Source organism: Epinephelus lanceolatus, chromosome 19, assembly GCF_041903045.1.
Source record: "Epinephelus lanceolatus isolate andai-2023 chromosome 19, ASM4190304v1, whole genome shotgun sequence".
Taxonomy (NCBI): Eukaryota; Metazoa; Chordata; class Actinopteri; order Perciformes; family Serranidae; genus Epinephelus; species Epinephelus lanceolatus.
The window spans coordinates 18,127,184-18,147,152 of record NC_135752.1 but is presented as its reverse complement, the minus strand read 5'-3'; the positions used below and the strand labels follow the sequence as shown (position 1 = coordinate 18,147,152).

The window sequence follows — 19,969 nt, the reverse complement described above, 5'->3', positions numbered from 1 at the left end:
ACGGGAGGGGTGAGCGAGTGAGCCCTCCAATCTAGAATTTGGCCACTGATGTCACTGTTTTCAACGGTTTTCAACCCATTTTACACACTGGCCCTTTAAGATTATTTTTTGGGCTTTTTGCCTTTTAATATACAGGACAGTGTGAAATGGGGAGACAGAGAGAATGGGGAGATGACATGCAGCAAAGGGTTGCAAGCCAGAGTTGAACTTGCGACCGCTGCAGCAAGGCATCGCCTCTATACAGTGGCAAGAAAAAGTATGTGAACCTTTTGGAATGTCATGGTTTTCTGAATAAATTTGTCATAAAATGTGATCTGATATTCATCCAAGTCAAGGGTATTGACAAATATAATGTGTCTAAAATAATACCACAAAAAAATTGATCTTTCATGTCTTTATTGAGAATAACCAAAAAAAAACCTCAGAGTGCTTGTGGAAAAAATATGTGAACCCTTGAGTTAATGACCTCAAAAAAGCTAATTGGAGTCAGGTTTTAGCACACCTGGAGTCTCGTTAAGACAATGAGTTTGGAGGTGTGGACTACAGCTACTTTGACTTATAAAAACCCCTCAAACTTTTGGAGTTTGTTCTGCACAAGAAGAACATGCTTATGTGAGCCATGCCTCGCCAAAAAGAGCTTTCAGAGGATCTACGATCAAGAATTGTTGATTTACATAAAGCTGGCAAGGGTTACAACGTGATTTCAAAGACTTTAGAAATTCACCAGTCTACAGTTAGGCAAACAATCTACAAATGGAGACACTTTGGGACTGTTGCTACTCTACCAAGAAGTGGATGCCCAGTCAAAATGACACAGAGAGCACAACGAAGACTCATCAATGAGGTAAAGAAACAACCCCGAATGACAGCCAGAGATTTGAACGCATCACTGGAACTGGCTAACATCTCTGTTCACGAGTCTACAATACGTAAAACATTGAACAAGCAGGGTATCTACGGCAGGACACCACAAAGGAAGCCACTGCTTACTAAAAAGAACATTGCTGCACGCCTGAAGTTTGCAAAAGAGCACATTGACACTCCACAGCGGTATTGGCAAAATGTTTTGTGGAGTGATGAAACTAAGATTGAACTATTTGGAAAAAACACACAGCACTACATCTGGCGTAGAAAGGGCACGGCATATCATCATGAAAACATCATCCCAGCTGTAAAGTATGGTGGAGGAAACATCATGATTTGGGCCTGCTTTGCTGCATCAGGGCCTGGCCAGCTTGCAGTCATTGAGGGGAAGATGAATTCCCAACTTTATCAGACAATTCTTCAGGATAATCTGAGAATGTCTGTACGTCAGCTGAAACTGTGTAGAAGATGGATGGGTGATGCAACAGGACAACGACCCAAAACACCGGAGCAAATCCACAACAGAATGGCATCAGAAAAACAAAATCCGCCTTTTGGAGTGGCCAAGTCAGAGCCCAGACCTCAACCCAATAGAGATGCTATGGAATGACTTGAAGAGAGCCATACACATGAGACGTCCAAAGAATTTGACAGAGCTAAAGCAGTTCTGCCAGGAAGAATGGGCTAAAATTCCTCCTCAACGATGTGCAGGTCTGATCCACAGCTACAGGAAGCGCCTGGTTGAAGTTATTGCTGCCAAGGGGGGGTCAACCAGTTATTATATTCACTAATAGGGTTCACTTACTTTTTCCACTGCCATTTTGAATGTTGAATGAGTGTGTTCAATAAAGACATGAAAGATCAGGTTTTTTTGTGTGTTATTATTTTAGACACATTATATTTGTCAATACCCTTGACTTAGATGAAGATCAGATCACATTTTATGACAAATTTATTCAGAAAACCATGACATTCCAAAAGGTTCACATACTTTTTCTTGCCACTGTACATGGGGCGCCGGCACTATCCACTAAGCTACCGACGCCCCGAATATCACAACAGCTTTAATCAAATCAGCCTTAAATTAATCAAATTACTAATGAATTTATTTTTTATTTTACATCCATTTGTTCGGCGCAATTTTTCAATTTGCATGCTCTTTCATTACCTCCATTTTTATCAGGTACCTGCTTTTAATTTTACCCCTCATACTTTGCAACATTAAACCATATGAGCATTTTTGTAACATCCAAGGCTCATACAACACATCAAATGTAAAGGATTGCGAGAAGTTATTCAAATTTCAGATTTGCAGATAGTTTCAGTGAGTGATATGTGTACACAGAAAAAAAGAAATTGATTCAGAACAGAGCCTTGAGGTTCCCCGCAGCCTATATTTCAAATATTTGAGGTCACGTTGTTGCAGGAAACTCAGCGACCTTAATTCCAGACCTCTGTGTCCTCTATCCAGACATACTGTATTCAGATTGTGCCTATGTATACAGATCAAAGTTCACACCATTCAATATACAAATAATCACATACATTTTTCTTCTTCTAGTCCGGGCCCTAAAAAACAAAAGTAATATGAACTGATTTCTATTCTTGGCACACACTCTTAAACAATATTTATATGAGCTGCAATTTCAGACAGTATGGGCAACATTTGTTTAAGGAGTTAATTTTTTTTTTTGGAGTTGATCCTGACCCAAAGTTCTATAAGCTATTTGCAGAGTTCATGAATACAGGTCGAAAGTTTAGAGATGAGTACAACCAGGGCAACAGTATCTGGGGAGACTAATTTGAGCTGCAAAAGCACACAAACAGCTTGTGAAATATCATGAGAGCTGTCTGAGAGGAGGCAGCATTATCTCCAATTAGAGCAGAGCGTCTTGTGACTGCATCATGGGTTAACTTGACCAGCACAATGAGGCCCTTCACAAGATTTGCAGCAGACTCAAAGAAAGTAGAATTGATTTTGTAGACTGAGTTAAAGACTTTGATTTTACAAATACCCCCATGAATGTTTTAATGGACTATATTTAAGTTCACATTTATGTCAGATATCCATGTTTAGATCGCTCTATAGACCTGCTTAATTACACATGTCAATAACTAATTATTGCTGGTTTTGTTTGCTTCTCATCTCCTTTAAGCTGCACACTGGGTTTAGTTAGCTGAAGGGAACAAAAGGAAGGCAGATTTGTGTCTGTCTGTTGTTTTTACAGTAAGATGAGTTGGTTTCTACCCCTAACAGACTCGACTGATTGAAACTACCTGAGATAGCAACTTTAACAGCTGAACATGGTCTTTCTCTGCTTAAAAAGGGACCTATTATTCTCATTCCCAGGTTCATACTTGCATTTTGGGTTTCTACTAGAACATGTTTACATGCTTTAATGATCAAAAGACACATTTTCCTCATACTGACACACCGAGACACTCCATTTTAGTTCCTGCCTCTTTAAGCCACCCCTCTGAAAAAGTCCAGTCTGCTCTGATTGGTCAGCATTTGCGGGTCATGGTGTCTCTGCACCATCTTTGCAGCTGGGAATGACTGTAACAGAGAATAGCAACACTTTCTACTGTGAAAAAACACCAATAAAAACTTCTAAGCACAAGCAGGGCTATGATCAGAAATCTGAAAGAAATCTACAACATCAGAAACCAAGATCGCATGTTTCCCTGACATTAGCATGTAGCTACAAGTAGCAGTGTGCTTTCAGCCAAGGAATGACTGTAATGGAGTATAGTGGCATTGTCTTCTGTTACAAATAAAAAAAATATTTGGCTTCTAAACACAACCGGGCATGTTCCAGCAGGACTATGATCAGAAATCTGGAAGATATTTACAACATCAGAAACCAAGTTTGCATGTTTCCCTGACATTAGCATGTAGCTACATGTAGCAGTGTACCTCCAGCCGAGGAATGACTGTAAGCACCTGACATTATAATATTATACTTATGACAGAAAATAAGGAAAGCATAATAGGTCCAATTTAAGCAAATACCATGCCACCACACAACAGCAGCAGAGCTTATATTTTCAACCTCTGTGTGCTTTATGACTAACATTCAAAAGTGCATATTATTACATTGATAGTCAGTGGTTAAAACAAATTTTCACACAGGGAGTTTCTGGGTTTTTTATGTTTTGGCCCACAAGCAACTTCCTGTGGTGAAGCTGTAGCTGAGGTTGATTTTCAACCCACCTCAACCCATTTATGTTGTAACTACAACAGAGAAACTACACTGAACCAGCGTAGTCTCTGTTGAAAGTTTTGTGTCTTGTGGTTTCTTCATATTCTCCTTTAAGCCATGTTTACTGAAACACAGCCAGAGCATGTTGAATAGCTACAGCTGTTGATAAGAACATGCTGATAAGTTTCTGAGCTCCTTTTATAAAAATATGCTGGTACCAAAATTAACAAGTTTATACTATGACATCTATATGTATATCAATACACAGTTGATTGAACACACGTGTACTCTTTAAGTCTGCCTTTGATTCAAAATAAGAAAAACATTTTTTTCATCCACACTGGGTAATAATGTCACTATACTCTGGAACTATTTGTTGTAAGTTATAAATGGACTGCACTTGTAGAGCGCTTTTCTAGTCTTCGGACCACTCAAGGCGCTTTTACACTACATGTCAGATTCACACATTCACACACTGGTGACAGAGGCCACAAGGTGCCAACTGCTACTCTGTAACCATTCACTCGCACTCACACACCAATGGCACAGCCATCGGGAGCAATTTGGGGTTCAGTATCTTGTCCAAGGATACTTTACCGCCGATCCTCCCATTAGTGTACAGCCACTTTACCTCTGAGTCACAGCAGCCAAGCCCAATCCTATTTTTAGCTGTAATGATGCCTATTTTATTTTGAGAAAGAAAACTAAGTTGGCAGCATCATTATATCGAGTGGAAAAAAAGTTTTGTTCATAACTTTCTAAATATTTCCGTAAGTCAGATTTACATATTGCGCAACTTTTGTGATCTTTAGTCAAATTTGAAATACAGTTCTGTGGGTTTGAACATTGTTGGCCCACTCAAAATGCATTTATAATAATCCACCCACTGAGGGCTCTGTGGGCTGCAGTAGGTTAAAGCAGCATTTTGGGAAGGAGGCAATACACTGTAGATAGATTACTAAAGGCAGAGGAGAGGGCAGACAGTGTATTTTGTGTGTGATATTGTGTTAAGCCCTGGGAAGTGGTTGCAGGCAGTAGTGGGCTCGTATGTGTTTGGTGATTTGGGCTAGAGAGAATTTTACATCATTTTGAAATGACAGGAGCATATCAGAGAGGAGATGGGTGGGTGAACAGATGGGTGGCTAACACTTTGTAGCAGTAATCTCCTCAATTTCTGCCCGAGGTTCAGCTTGTTTTTAGTTTGACTGAATCAGTGCAGCAAGCATCAGTATGGTAGAGTAGCTATAACAACAAAACAGAAATATATCTCAATAAGATCTGGCACTGATATCACACTGTGGTCTCTAACAGCTCAACCTTTTTCTTATGAATGAAAAATAGTATTGGGAACAAAAATATAGTTGTTTTATACTGCGTAGTAAAATACATCTTACTATGCCTCTTCAATGCCTCATTAGGGCCTGATGGAAAGACCAGCATGTCATAATTCTTAACCTGTCATTTAACTAGTTCAACATGCATGGCGTGCTACATGATGCCATGGTTGTAGACATTCCAGATCCAGGAAGTCCAGCTCTGGCCCCTCCTGTCCGAGCTTGCAGGCCATGAAAGACTGTGTGCTGTCATCACTTAATCTAACAACAGACTTAAATATCATCTCGTCTGATCCTGGCAGTACAGCTCGCTCACACCAACATCTAGCTTGACAGAGATATTTCAAAACCATATTCAATGACCGCAAATGAAACAGCTGTGATAAGAGGCAGCGAAGAAAATGATAATCATGCCGAGTTATACTTGTCAGATTTACATATGCAGACAGTGCATTAATTGTCCCAACTGTTTTAACTAACTGTTCCCCCCTCCTGTGTTACTCTGTCCCTTCTTCTAGATGTTGGAGCCTAAGGTTGATACCCCTTCCTGTGAGCTGGGCGGAGTAGGAGATCGAGGAGGTGTGTGTCTCCACCTGCCCCCCCGCAACTCGGAAGGTGAGGAAAGCAGCCTATATCCCTCCAGTCCCTCAGAGCCCCCAACCCTGGGCAGCCCTCACCCCTCAGAGCCTCTCACCCCTTTGGATGAGATCTACATGCCTCTCGGGGGTCTGATGGGATCTGAGGAGCGACACAAGGTACCTCCTACACCACCTCCTTCCACTGAGGGTGAGGATTGGAAGAGTATGGAGGGGAATGAGATGGAGCTCTGGAGAGAGGTGAATACTTTGGAGAGCCGGAAAGAGGAAGAGGAGGAGGATGGGGCCAGCAGAAAGAGTGCAGGAAGTGAAGGGGAAGAGAAAGAAGAACAAGAAGGAGAAGAAGAGGGAGAGAGGAATGAAGAGGAAGGCAACTTGAACCTGGTGGTATCAAACACAGATGAGGACAACGCCTCGGAGCCACCTGACACCAACGCTCCACCCTCGTCTTCCTCGTCCTCATTTGTCATCCCTGAGCTGCGCCTTGATCGCTCGTTTAGCGCAGATGCCCTCTCCTCACCCAACACTGACGAGGAAGAGTACGATGAAGATGAAGACGAGGAGTCTGAGGAAGAGGACGATGAAGACGACAGTGACGATGCATACCTGCAGCGCAGCGACAGCAAGCGCCGCAGCATGGTGGAGGGTGCCACCTGTGAGAAGCATGGAGGAGGGGGGCTCAGTGTGCAGAACTCCCTCCGCAGGCGCACCCACAGTGAGGGGAGCCTCCTGCAAGACCCCCGCACGCCTTGTTTCACCTCCGACAACGCCATCAACTGCTTGGAGGCGGCAGGAGGGCACCACAAGGGCGGCTGGACACTCCCATCACCCAAAACCCTGAAGAAAGAGCTGACGAAGAATGGAGGCTCCATGCATCAGCTGTGTATGCTGTTTGCTGGGAGGAAGGTAAGCAGCGTCACACTGAAATAATACTGTATACTGAGTCATGCAGGAATAAAGATATATAAATACAGATAATAAAACACACACACACACACACACACACACACACACACACCAATACTGGGATTTCTTTAATAGTGAGTATTTCAGGCTTTCGTCTTACCTCACATACTGAGTTAAATGTCGATCACAGCTCTCTGCCCATGTGTTTCCTAACTATTGAATCAGCAGTGTTAGAGTGATCAGCTCAGCTCAAAGTTTCAGTTCACTGGTTTCTGTAAAAAGGGTGACATCAAGTGGTACAACAGAGTAAGTACACAAGAGTCCTGCAGTCATAAGAGTGTTCACGTCTAACAAAAGCATACTTCCTGTCTTATGAGCAGTGTATTACTACTTCAGCTGTAAACCAGGATCCTCTTGTGCCTCAATTTACAGTACTATTTATACCACAACGTCAAAAATATTCATCAATCTTCTTACGGAATTGCGGGGCAGTGGGGGGCAGCTCGGTGGTGCAGCGTTAGCACTGTTGCCTCACAGCAAGAGGGTGCATGCTTTCACAGTGTCAACGTGGGTCCTCTCCAACTGCCTCCCACAGTCCAAAGACATGCAGGTTAGATTAATTGGCGACTCTAGGTGTGAATGTGAGCATGAGTAATTATCTGTCTCTATGTGTCAGCCCTGTAATAGTCTGGTTATCAGTCCGGGGTTTACCCCGCCTCTGCCCAATGTCATCTGCCCACCACCCTGTATCAGGATAAGCAGATACAGACAGTAAATGAATGAATGAATCACAGCATTGCCTTTTCAACTATTCAGCTGGAGTTGCATTATACTGAACTGCATCCAAGTCACAAAACATTAAGGTTAATGATGTTAAAATATTTACTGCACAAGAAAAGGCACTCAGCCTCATTTGCATTATTATAAAGCCTCACTGAAGGCAAACATAAGCATCTTCTGGCTCTGCTAACTGTGCTTCCACTACAAGGCACAGTTATCTTGTAGTTCATGCTCTCTTACATACTGATACAATAAACAAGACATCCCAAAATATGACATAAAACGAAACAAAGACACTATTAACCAAAAGAAAATCATACCAGTAGTATACTAGTTAGAATTATTATGATACTGTGAATTTTTCAGGACTTTAATAGCAGTATATTCTGCATATTATTAACATTGTTTACTGTTGAAATGTAGCCTCTACTGTATTTAAAGCACTTGATGGCTGTGTTGTCCATCTTAACGTAAAAGTTTATTCATGTACTCACACACAAGATAAGCTGTTGCAAATCATTACTTTTCAACTCCTGTTTGAAAAAGCTTTGTGCAGCGAGCTCTTCATTTAAGAGCAGGTAACAGTTGTTCTAGTTGTCCAACAGAGGGAAGCATGCATCACGACCTGTTAGCCCAGCAGTCTCAGATAAGTGTGCATCATATATTTTCTCACCTCACTTTTGCCAAGGTTGAATAATGACCAGTGATTACCAAATCTCAGTGTGTCTCACTTTCCTGTTAACCATGATTGAATGTGTTTTATAATTTCTCAAGAATTATTACACTTTAACTGGAACACAGACAGGTCATACTTGATCTCTGCACTGATTTCTCCCAACAGCACTATTTATAGTAGTTTGACTGCACACCTGCACACCTATGACATCAGTGTGCATTTGGCAAATGACTGCTCCTGAAAGAAGAGTGCAGAAAAATGGGGAGAAAATAGAAAATGACAGTGATATCAGAGCTTCACAGACAAACCATCGACTTAAAGATACACAAATGCCAGAGGTGATCAAGTGCTCACTCTGTCATTGTTGAATATCAGAAGCACTGCTCCGTTTTATCTCCCTCTCCTTCCACAAGTCTGTCAGCACGCTTGGTAGCCTTAAATGGCAGTGTGTGTGAGCTGTGCGGAGGAGGAATGCAGCAGACAGGGCTGGAGCCTATTGGTCTTGGCAGATTCAAGGGTAATTTTACTACCTATTGGCGTCATAGACACAGTTCCTTTGAGGCTTGTGTTTCCATTATTTAAAATGATCTGTCAACCCCCCCTCATTCATAAATCTTGTGACATCTCCAGGTGCAGACTAGAGTGAGTATGTGTGTTTGTGTGCATGCGTATGTGTGGGTGTCTAACCTCTGCTTTTATTTGATAACATCCTCAAAGTTTTTAAAGCTCGTTAGTGTTTATTTTCAGTATTAAAATAAAAATATGAAAAGAAGCAATTATCATAAAAGTCTGGAGAAATAAAGGCTAATGTGCATGATGTGAGTGTTTACATTATCATACATTTTATCCAGTCATAATTGAAAGATTATTTTATACGGACAACACAAAGCCTTAGCTTCCCTGTTAGTATACTCTATGCCAAATTTGATCAGACATCTAGAAACAGTTCTAGTATGAAGCAACTTACCCTGATACAATGATTTGTATAATATCTAATGTATTTATGGCCCATGAATGGCCTTGTTATGTTATGTAACTAATGTAAAGTCACGTACTTAACGGAAAGTTGCGTAGGTTAGGTTCAGGTAAGACGGGTTACGTAAAATAGGTTTAGAAAAAAAAAACAAGGCAACAAGGCACCTTAAATAAACACAAAGTTCACTCAGTTTCACATAGGACTGTTCAACTCAAGAACGAAAGGAGGACTCAAAAATGCAAAAAACCGCAGAGCTCAGTTCAACAAATTTATTCACAAAGAAATCTTGAAACTAGTGTCCTGTGTGGGTTTCAAACCTGGGTCTCTGGTGTGAAAGGCGGGGACGCTGCCGCAGGACCACGAGCTTGGCTGGCTTGACAATGGCGGTTATCGGTGATAGGCAGGTCCAGAGGGAGGGACGGACGGACGGACGGACAGAGCTTGACAGAGGCAGGGGAGGTCCAGAGGGGAGAAGCTGGAGCTTGGCAGTAGCAGGGTGAGTATTCCAGGATTGGATGTCGGAGTTGGAGCAGGGCAGACAGTTGAGGGGTTTGCTGGTTGAGGCTGGAGTGCAGCAGGTGAAGGCAGTGGCAGGCGAGGCAGGTCAGCAGCGGAGTGAAGGCGGCTGCAACAGAGGAGAACGGAGTCAGGAGCCAAGAATGTACAACAAGAACAAAACTCATACAGAGCTGGTACAAGACCGAGGCCGAGAACATTACCACGAGGGGTTTACAACGAATTGGCGATGACTGAAGGGAAGAGCCGATCTATATACACCAGGGTGATTGCAGAATGTGTGCAGGTGAGTGGATGATTGCTGACTGCCTGCAGGTGAGTAGAAGAAGCCACGCCTTGCCTGCTCCTGCTGACAGAAAGGGGGGGGGGGAACAGGAGGAAAGGAAAAACACAAGTGCAATCCTAACAGTACCCCCCCCTCATCGGGCGCCTCCAGGCGACGATGGAACTCCCGGACCAAAGCAGGGTCCAAGATGAAGGACTGAGGGACCCAAGAGCGCTCCTCCGGACCATACCCCTCCCAGTCCACCAGGTACTGGAGGCCCCGGCCACGACGCCGCACATCAACCAAACGGTTGACCGTGAAGGCAGGATGGTCATCAATAATACGGGGGGGAGGGGGGGAAGCAGCAGGAGGACACAGCACACTGGTAGACACTGGTTTGAGTTGAGATACATGGAACACAGGGTGGATCCTCATATTATTGGGTAGAGAAAGCTTTACTGCAACAGGGTTGATTATTTTGGAGATGGGGAATGGACCAATGAAACGAGGAGAGAGCTTACGGGATTCAACATGAAGTGGAATGTTCTGAGTTGACAGCCACACCGACTGACCTGGTTGATACTGGGGGGCTGGCCTCCTCCGGCGGTTAGCAGTGTCCTGGGCACTTTGCTGGGAACGTTCAAGTGCCCTCTGGGTCTGGGTCCAAACCTCCTTGCAGCGGTGAACGTGGGCCTGGACCGAAGGAACAGCCAACTCCACCTCATGGTCCGGGAACAAAGGAGGCAGATAACCTAGAGAGGCTTCAAAAGGTGACAGTCCGGTGGCAGAGCAAGGCAGAGTATTGTGTGCATATTCAATCCAAGGCAACATGGAACTCCAGGAAGAAGGGTTAGCAGAGGTCATGCAACGTAGAGCAGCTTCTAACTCTTGATTTGCTCTCTCAGATTGGCCATTGGTCTGAGGATGAAAACCTGATGACAGGCTGGCTGTAGCCCCTAAAGCCTTACAAAACCCCCTCCAAACTTGAGAGATGAATTGAGGGCCGCGGTCAGAGACAATATCAGAAGGAATACCATGTAACTTTATGACATGTTCAGTTAACAGGTTAACTGTTTCCATTGCTGAAGGCAGCTTTGAGAGAGCAATAAAGTGGGCTTCTTTAGAAAACCTGTCAACTACTGTGAGTATGACTGAGTTACCTTGGGAGTCAGGCAGGCCAGTGACAAAGTCCAAAGCAATGTGGGACCAAGGGCGGCTAGGAATGGGCAGAGGGCGTAAAAGTCCAGCAGGTGACAGATGTTGGGTCTTACTGCGGGCGCAGACTGTGCAGGCAGCCACATACTCCCGGGTGTCAACATCCATTGCGGGCCACCAGAAATGCCTCTTGAGGACAGCTGAGGTACGCTTAGCACCAGGGTGGCAGGAGAATCGAGCGGTGTGAGCCCATTGCAGCACCTGGGATCGGACAGAGGGGGGCACAAACAGACAGTTTACAGGACCGTTACCTGGATCAGGGTCCTGAAGTTGGGCATCTCTGACAACTTTTTCGATGCCCCAGGTTAAAGCAGCTACCACACGCTCGTCAGGGAGGATGGACTCCGGGGCAGGACTGGATTCAGGGTCAGAATACTGACGAGAGAGAGCATCAGGTTTAGTATTCTTAGAGCCAGGACGATACGTAATGGTGAAGTTGAACCGACTGAAGAAGAGTGCCCATCTAGCCTGCCTGGAATTTAGTCTCTTAGCAGACTTAATGTACGCCAAGTTTTTATGATCAGTCCAAACGACAAACGGCTGCTCCGCCCCCTCCAACCAGTGCCTCCACTCCTCCAAAGCCAACTTGACAGCCAGCAACTCACGGTTGCCCACGTCATAGTTACGCTCCGGCGGAGAGAGACGTCTGGAGAAGAAGGCGCAGGGATGTAGCCGATTGTCAGGACCGTAGCGTTGGCTTAATATAGCCCCCACCCCAGTGTCAGAAGCATCGACTTCAACAATGAACTGTTCACTGGTGTTGGGCTGAGAGAGAACAGGCGCAGAGGTGAACAGACTTTTCAAATGGAGGAAGGCCTTCTCAGCGTCAGGGGACCAACTGAAAGAAAGCTTGGAAGAGGTGAGGTGGGTGAGGGGTGCAGCTACCTTACTGTAGTTCCGAATAAACTTCCGGTAGAAATTAGCAAACCCCAGGAACCGCTGAAGCTCCTTACGGTTCTGTGGTGTTGGCCACTCCTCCACTGCTCTGATCTTCTCAGGGTCAGCCTTGACACTCCCCTCCTGCACAACATAGCCAAGGAATGACACAGACTTAGCATGGAACTCACACTTTTTGGCTTTCACAAATAACTTATTCTCCAATAGTCGGGACAGGACCAGGCGGACATGGGAGACATGCTCCTCCAGGCTGCGGGAGAAAATCAGGATGTCATCCAAATAGACACAAACAAACCTGTTCAGAAAGTCTCTCAGAACATCATTGATCAAGGCCTGAAAAACAGCTGGGGCGTTAGTCCAAAAGGCATTACCAAGTATTCGAAATGTCCCAAAGGTGTGTTGAAGGCGGTTTTCCATTCGTCCCCCTCCCTAGTGCGCACCGGATGGTAGGCGTTCCTAAAGTCCAACTTAGAAAAAATGGTGGCACCCTGGAGAGGTTCAAAAGCAGAGCTGATCAGTGGAAGGGGGTATTTATTTTTTATGGTAATGCTATTCAAATCTCTGAAATCAATGCATGGTCTCAAACTCTTGTCCTTCTTGTCAACAAAGAAGAATCCGGCTCCCAGAGGTGAGGAGGAGGGACGAATTATGCCTGCAGCCAAAGACTCTGTGATGTAGCTTTCCATAGCCTCGCGTTCAGGACGGGAAAGGTTGTAAAGCCTGCTGGTGGGAAGGGGGGCTCCAGGCAGCAGATCTATGGCACAGTCATAAGGACGATGAGGAGGGAGAGACAGAGCACGGGACTTATTGAACACCTCCCTGAGATCATGATAGACAGAGGGCACAAGAGACAGATCAGGATTGTACGGGGGTTGTTCAATGGCTCTACCTACTGGAGACAGAGCAGACTTCAAACAGACAGAGTGACAATGAGTACTCCACCCCATTATTTTTCCCAAAGCCCAGTCAATATGTGGGTTATGCAGCTTGAGCCAGGGGTGCCCCAGCACCAAGGGAGTCTGAGGGGAGGAGATCAGATGAAGGGAAATAGACTCATGATGATTTCCAGAGAGAGTGAGGTTGACAGGGGACGTGTAATGAGTTACCTTGGCAATAAGGCGTCCATCCAGAGCATTAGCCTGTATCGGGGTCGTCAGGGGCAGCAGCTCACACCCGAGTTGCTCTGCCAGCCTTTTGTCAATGAAGTTGTCCTCAGCACCGGAATCTATAAGGGCTAACAGAGGAAGCCTAGCGCTGCCCACACACAGAGAGGCCTGGATCTGTAGCAAGTTCTTTTGGGGGCTAATAACAGTCTCAGAAATTTGGCTTACCAGCACCCCCAGGCTCACTGGTGAGCCTGCTCTTTTGGACGCACAGGACAGTGTGATATGAAATGGCTCCTTTTTCCACAGTAGATGCACTCACCCGCCCGAATCCTGCGGAGCTTCTCCTCCGGGGTTAAGCTTGTGTGACCTAGCTGCATGGGCTCCTCTGCAGGTCGAGCTGTAGGAACACTTTTGGAGTGAGTCTCTGTGTTGTGGCCTGCAGGCCTGGTAAAATGACTGGCTGAGGAGGAAGCAGACAGAGAGCATGAAGGCAGGGAGCGTGAAGCACGTTCCTTACGACGTTCACGAAGACGATTATCTAAAGCAATGGCAAGAGAAACCAGGGCATTCAAATCATCTGGTCTATCTCTAGTAGCAAGTTCATCCTTTAAATGTTCATTCAAGCCATTACTGAATACTCTCTGCAGTGCCTCGTCATTCCACTTGGCATCCGCTGCCAGTGTCCAGAACTCCACAGAATAATCTGCTACGGACCGGCTCCCCTGGCGTAGATTCAGGAGACGACTAGAAGCGTTGCCACTGTAGTTGGGATGGTCGAAGACAGCTCGAAACTTGGTCTCAAACTGCTGGTGTGAAGATGCACTCATTGGAGAGCTGGAGTTAGCAGCCTCAGCCCAGGCTAATGCCCTCCCCCGCAATAGCCCAATGACATAATTGATCTTGGCAGAATCAACAGAAAAGGCTTGGGGCTGCTGTTTAAACACCAAACTGCATTGAAGGAGAAACCCCCTGCATTTATCCAACTCACCCCCAAATGGCTCAGCATCAGTAATGCGGCAATCAGGAACTGGAGCAGCAGGAGCAACCCGTGGAGATGAAGCAGCAGCCAGAGAGGAGACTTGGTGGGTGAGTTCTGAAACTTGGTAGGTAAGATTCTGGTTACATTCATACAGAGCTTTAATTAGCTGTTCGTGCACACCAATCTGACTGCCTTGGCCAGACAATGCTTGCTCAATACGGTCTGCTGAGTCCTTGTTATGGCCAGTTCGTTCTGTTAAACTCAAGAACGAAAGGAGGACTCAGAAAAGCAAAAAACCGCAGACCTCAGTTCAACAAATTTATTCACAAAGAAATCTTGAAACTAGTGTCCTGTGTGGGTTTCGAACCCAGGTCTCTGGTGTGAAAGGCGGGGAAGCTGCCGCAGGACCACGAGCTTGGCTGGCTTGACAATGGCGGTTATCGGTTATAGGCAGGAGGAAAGGAAAAACACAAGTGCAATCCTAACAAGGACACAAACACACCAGTGTCTTGAGTGAAAGTCCTGTGTTGTTTGACCAATCCATCACCCCAACCTGTGTCTTAATGCGGACTTTACACACGGTGGATTACTTTTCGTAGGTGCGAACAGTGCATGAGAACAGCCTGAATTAACAATATAGCATGGACATGGTTTTTTTTTTTTTAAGTATTTGGCACTCTTTTGAATTGTGTGCAATTAATAATTTGGACCCAGTGACTAACCGAATCGAGTCCTCAGATTTTACTGAAGGTTATTTTTAGGTGTGGTGCATATAGTGTATGTGCACTATAGAGAGAAAGAGAAGTGTGACAAAGCATAGACTGGCTCTCTTTTGTATAACGTGAAGCCCCCGCCTCCGCCCTTCTCTGTCTCTTTCTGCCTGTCACCCCTCTTTTCTCCTGCCAGGCAGTGTTTACATGCCCTTTAACAAGCACCGACTCTGGTCCTGTCTTTTTTTCCGTTCTGCACCTTTTCTTCTCACTTGATGTCTTTAGTGGCCCATCATCAATGCATGGAGAGCCAGAGACAGACAGAGAGCAGGTCTAGAGAAATAATGTCAAGTTTGTTTGACTAAAAGATCTTTCTTGACTACCGCTTAAAGCAAACTGTGTCATCCCTGTAACCGATCTGCTAAATCAAATCTGGTTTATGTGTCACTTTTTAAAACAAAGTCATGAAGTGATTCCTGAACCAAATGTGAGGTAAAGATTATTATTTTTTAAAAAGGATCACTTGTAAAACACACAGTAGAATGACAAAAATAAGTATGATGTGTCTACATTTTGCACGACTCTATCTGTCATATCAGTGTTAATATTCAGTGTGTTTTAATAATAGGTTTATCACAAAAATACATTTGACAATAACTACTTTAAAAGATGGGAAAAAATAGAGATATACATAGGAACCTTTCTGTTAGTCAAATTTGATAAGACCCAGCTACCGATGCTGACAATTTCTTTCTGCAGTTGCTGAACAAACCCAGAGCACTGCACTGACATTCAATAGAATACCATTTGCCTCCTCGTAGAGGATGGTTTCAAATCTGTTTTTAATGGTCTATGTAAAAGCTCTTCTAAATTACATTGCCAAATATAGAGACCATCATTGGTTAAAGGAAAAATGAGCTGCGAGAGCTATGCCTGGATTACAAAGGTCATCGAAAAATGTTTTGTTTTTACATGGAGCATAAAAGCACCATTAAAACGTTTCGCTAATAAAACAACAAAAATGGAAATTTAAAGAAATGAAAGTCCAGGAGTAATTAAAAAAATCCACTGATCTGTTTTACAGTTTGTAGCCTCAGTGGAACTGCAGAGACTGAAAAATCCCAATTTCCATTGCGAGGCGTTGAGAGGCATGCAGTAAATAGCCATATAAGCCTAAACCACTGCATGTTTTTTCCAATCAGACCGTTTAATAGAATTCTCATCTTGCTGTCCAAACCCTCAAATCCTCCCTCTCTTCCCAGACACCACACTATCCATCATCTTGTTTTAGTTTGTGAACGCATTACGTCCACACAGACGTCGCTGCAACAGACACGTGTGGGATCTGACCCATTTTGGCTCAAGCAGACCAAACATTTTGTTTATGGGGTCCTAATGTTTGTTTGAAATCTGGATAAATATCGGCTGTCGTTCCAGACGCTGGGGGGGAAACAGTTTTAATGTGTTTACTGGTGGCTGTGTGATGGTTTACATTCCAGTGCTGTGTCAAGGATACACAGGGGTGTACAGTAAAAAAATGAAAATAGGTTAGCATGCATTCGTACTTGAAAACAGGTGTGCTAATGGGTCATCCTGCCAGTGCATGCAAACACACACAATTACACACACTCAGAAACATAAATACAGTTGGTATGATGCAATGGACACCTACAGGGTGAATTAGAACGGTTGCAAAACTTCCAGCCAGGTGACCAACATTACCACTATACAGTAAAAGTTTATAGATTGCTCAAAATATAAGTTATGATATTGATTTTTTAGATTTCAGTATAAAAGGTGTGGCCAGATGTGGCCAGGGGTTGTCGCTGGAAGCTACCTCTTGGGTTTTGGGTTTTACACCTTCATCATATTGTGGTCAAAACACAGATGGTGCTTCTTTGTTTTCCAGGCAGCTGGTACCTTGACATATGCAGTAGTGGTGCTCCTTGTGTGCTCTCACCCCTACATTCTATATCTGTATTTAGAGCAGAGTAGTTGTAACAGGAATAAATGAGGAATGAGGAATAAATGGCAAATGTAGCAGATTAAAAGTAGATTACTGGCTAGAAAATATACTCTGGAAAGGAACATAAAAAGTCCTAACTTCTTAAAATAATACTTTATTTACTCATGTGGGTTACATGTAACACATTAAGTACTGACCTCTGATTACCACAGATCTGATTTGCAATTCTCAAGTAGAGGAGTCTTTTGTTATGAACAGGCCGATGCCCTTTACAAAGGGAACAAAATGAAACAGAACTATTAATCAGACCGAGGTACATTTGCTTCTCTCCTTTATCATTTTTACATCATCACTCCTCTGTCTTTTTTATGACACAATCTAGATGTAAAGCAGTGGTTCACAATAACTCATTAATAAGGTTTTTATATTTAACAGTGGCAACAAGAGGTAGATGAAGTCTCTTGTTTTGCTTGAGCAACATTCAAAATTCAACACTCAAGCAGGCACTTTCCATTTAACGCTGGTGCACCATGCACACAATCAGCCCATCTATCATTTCTGTCTGAAACAAACCTGTAGGCTACTGCGCAACTCAGTTAATGTTCTAAAGTAAATTAAACATCGCAACATTAGCCTGGTCATAAAACAAGAGTGAAACAGGGAAAATCGAAATGAACGATGTAGGCAGAAAACACAACATGTTGTGTTATCCGCTTAACACTACAGGGTCATCTAACACTAGGCAAACAGGACACACAGCCTCGTCTAATCTGTCTGACTCACCTTTGTCCTCAGGGCTAAATCCAAAATAGCAAATCGATTTGGAAACATGGAAGAATCCGAAAATAAAGAGCACAGTATGTTGTCATATGTGCACAAGAATTTGGTTTGGACTGACCTTTCAGACTGTTGCTGTAAAAGAAAAAAAGTATATATGCACTATGCACTAAAATAGACTCCAATGAGACAGCCAATATTAGCAATACAATAAGGTGTTTTACCTTATAAAGCTACCTTTTAGAGTAGCAAATATACGTAGGGTAAAGTACACAAAAATATATTTAGAACATATTTGTACTATTGTATCGTCAGAGTTTAATGTGTCTTCAATTTCCTGGATAACAGGATAAACAGTTACAGGAACCTAAATGTGCTATTTTAGGCCAACGTAGCAAACTATTAGTAAACATGGTGTAGTCTTCAAGTACCTCAGATACATGTTTGTGCTCTCAGACAGGCCTCCAAGACAAAGCTATTAGCGCTGACTTCTCGTAATTCCCCAGGCCCTAATGTGCATGTTCCTTGTATTTACCTAACCTAAGGTTATAGTATGAGAGAACACAGTTGTTGATATCAAGACTATGACACGTCCCTCACATGGGTCAGCACGCGTAACCAGAGCTAATAATAGTATGTTTTTTTACTAAATGAACCGTATAAGTGGTTTGTGGAAACGATTGAAAAGCACCATAAGCATCCTTTCAAGTGTTGTTTTGTCCAAATATGAGACAAAGTCGATTCCACAGGTGATTTTCAGGCCAAGGCTGACATCACGATCAGCACGTATTCTTCAACAGCATTGTGACACACTGAATGGATAGTATTGTAGGTAAACAAGAGAGTTTTCCTTTATCTGGCATTGCAGTGAATGGCCTGCAAGGGACAAAAGGTCTCAAGGGTCGAAATCCATGTGAGATGCAGCCAGGCTGAATATGTCCAGTGAAATGCTAAATGAGTAATGTGTAAATATTTACTGAGCAAACTGAACAGGCCTCCAGGACAGTCAACAGCGTGTCTAGTCACTCAAGTATCTGTTGACAAAAATGCAAAGGAACTGAATGTGATGTTTTTCAGTTGATGGTGTTTTACATCAAAGTTCATAATAAAATTTTAATGACTATACTTGCAAGCGTGCACCCGTGTTATAGGAGGCAATATAATGTATGTGTGATTGCCTCAAAAGGAAGTAGAAGCATGAGACAGAAAAGACCATCTGTGCAGTAGAGAAATAAACACATTTTCGTCCTTGCATCATAGACAGATACACGTGAGAGAGTCCTTCTGCATATTCTGTTCTCAGATGTAACTAATATACATTACACAACCAAATTATCCTTTCACAGTCTCTTTCTTCCATTATTCTACCCAACTCTTTCCAGTCTTATTATTTACAGCCCAGGCTTTAACAGTTTTGACATATTAGGCTATAAGAAGTAATGGTACTTCATACACACCCACATGCCCACTGCACTTATTGCATATAGGCATTGTGAGATAAATTAAAGAAATTGCAACCTTTGCTAAGGCTCGCCTTACTTAGTTAATGTTGCCGCGTCTGTCAAGCCTTTAAATCTAGCACGGCACATAGGCAGTTTACAAGCAGTTTAACACAGATGCCAATAAAAGCAGGCTTTTCATTTCTTGCTCACACCATGTTTATTGGCTAACATATCAATGGCAGCCAGCAGATTTTGTCAACTGTAGAGACATGTAACATGTAACTGTAAAGACATGCAACAGAAGCAAATATTTCCATCAATCAACACAACTTGCTGTCAAAATAATGTATTCAATCAGTCATTACACAGTGGACAACAAAATATAAAATACAGCTGTCAGTATGAACTGCTTCAACATTAATTTGTGCTGAATGCCTGTGTCATGTGTTGAAACTTACGTTCCAAAAAGGCAGGAAGCATATCACCACATGAGTTGTATTCTTCTCTCTGAAGATGATTTAAACAGAGAGAACAAACCCTACTGCACCCTGCATCTGCACTTTTTGAGATGTCCTGTTGAAATATTGTCATCATTTTATTCTCATGTGTGGGTCCTTACATACCCATCAATGGTCCTTGACATGTCAGACCTACAGTAAGCACCTATTTCAGTTAATTTGATAGGGATGATGCAATTTAACATACTTCCAATACAAAGCATGGGACTGATGTGTTGCACAGGGAGTTTATAGCTATTGCTA

The 19,969-nt window shown here is 43.4% G+C and overlaps 1 protein-coding gene across 7 annotated transcripts in view; it reads left to right on the top strand.

Moving 5' to 3' along the window:
* rgs3a (regulator of G protein signaling 3a) overlaps window positions 1-19,969 on the top strand; it is a 205,048-nt gene that overhangs the window by 146,017 nt on the left and 39,062 nt on the right. For all 7 annotated transcript variants that reach the window (XM_033646286.2, XM_033646289.2, XM_033646288.2 and 4 more), the window contains one exon: window positions 5,920-6,903. In XM_033646286.2, coding sequence (XP_033502177.1) covers window positions 5,920-6,903 — 984 coding nt within the window. The remainder of the gene's footprint in view (window positions 1-5,919; window positions 6,904-19,969) is intronic.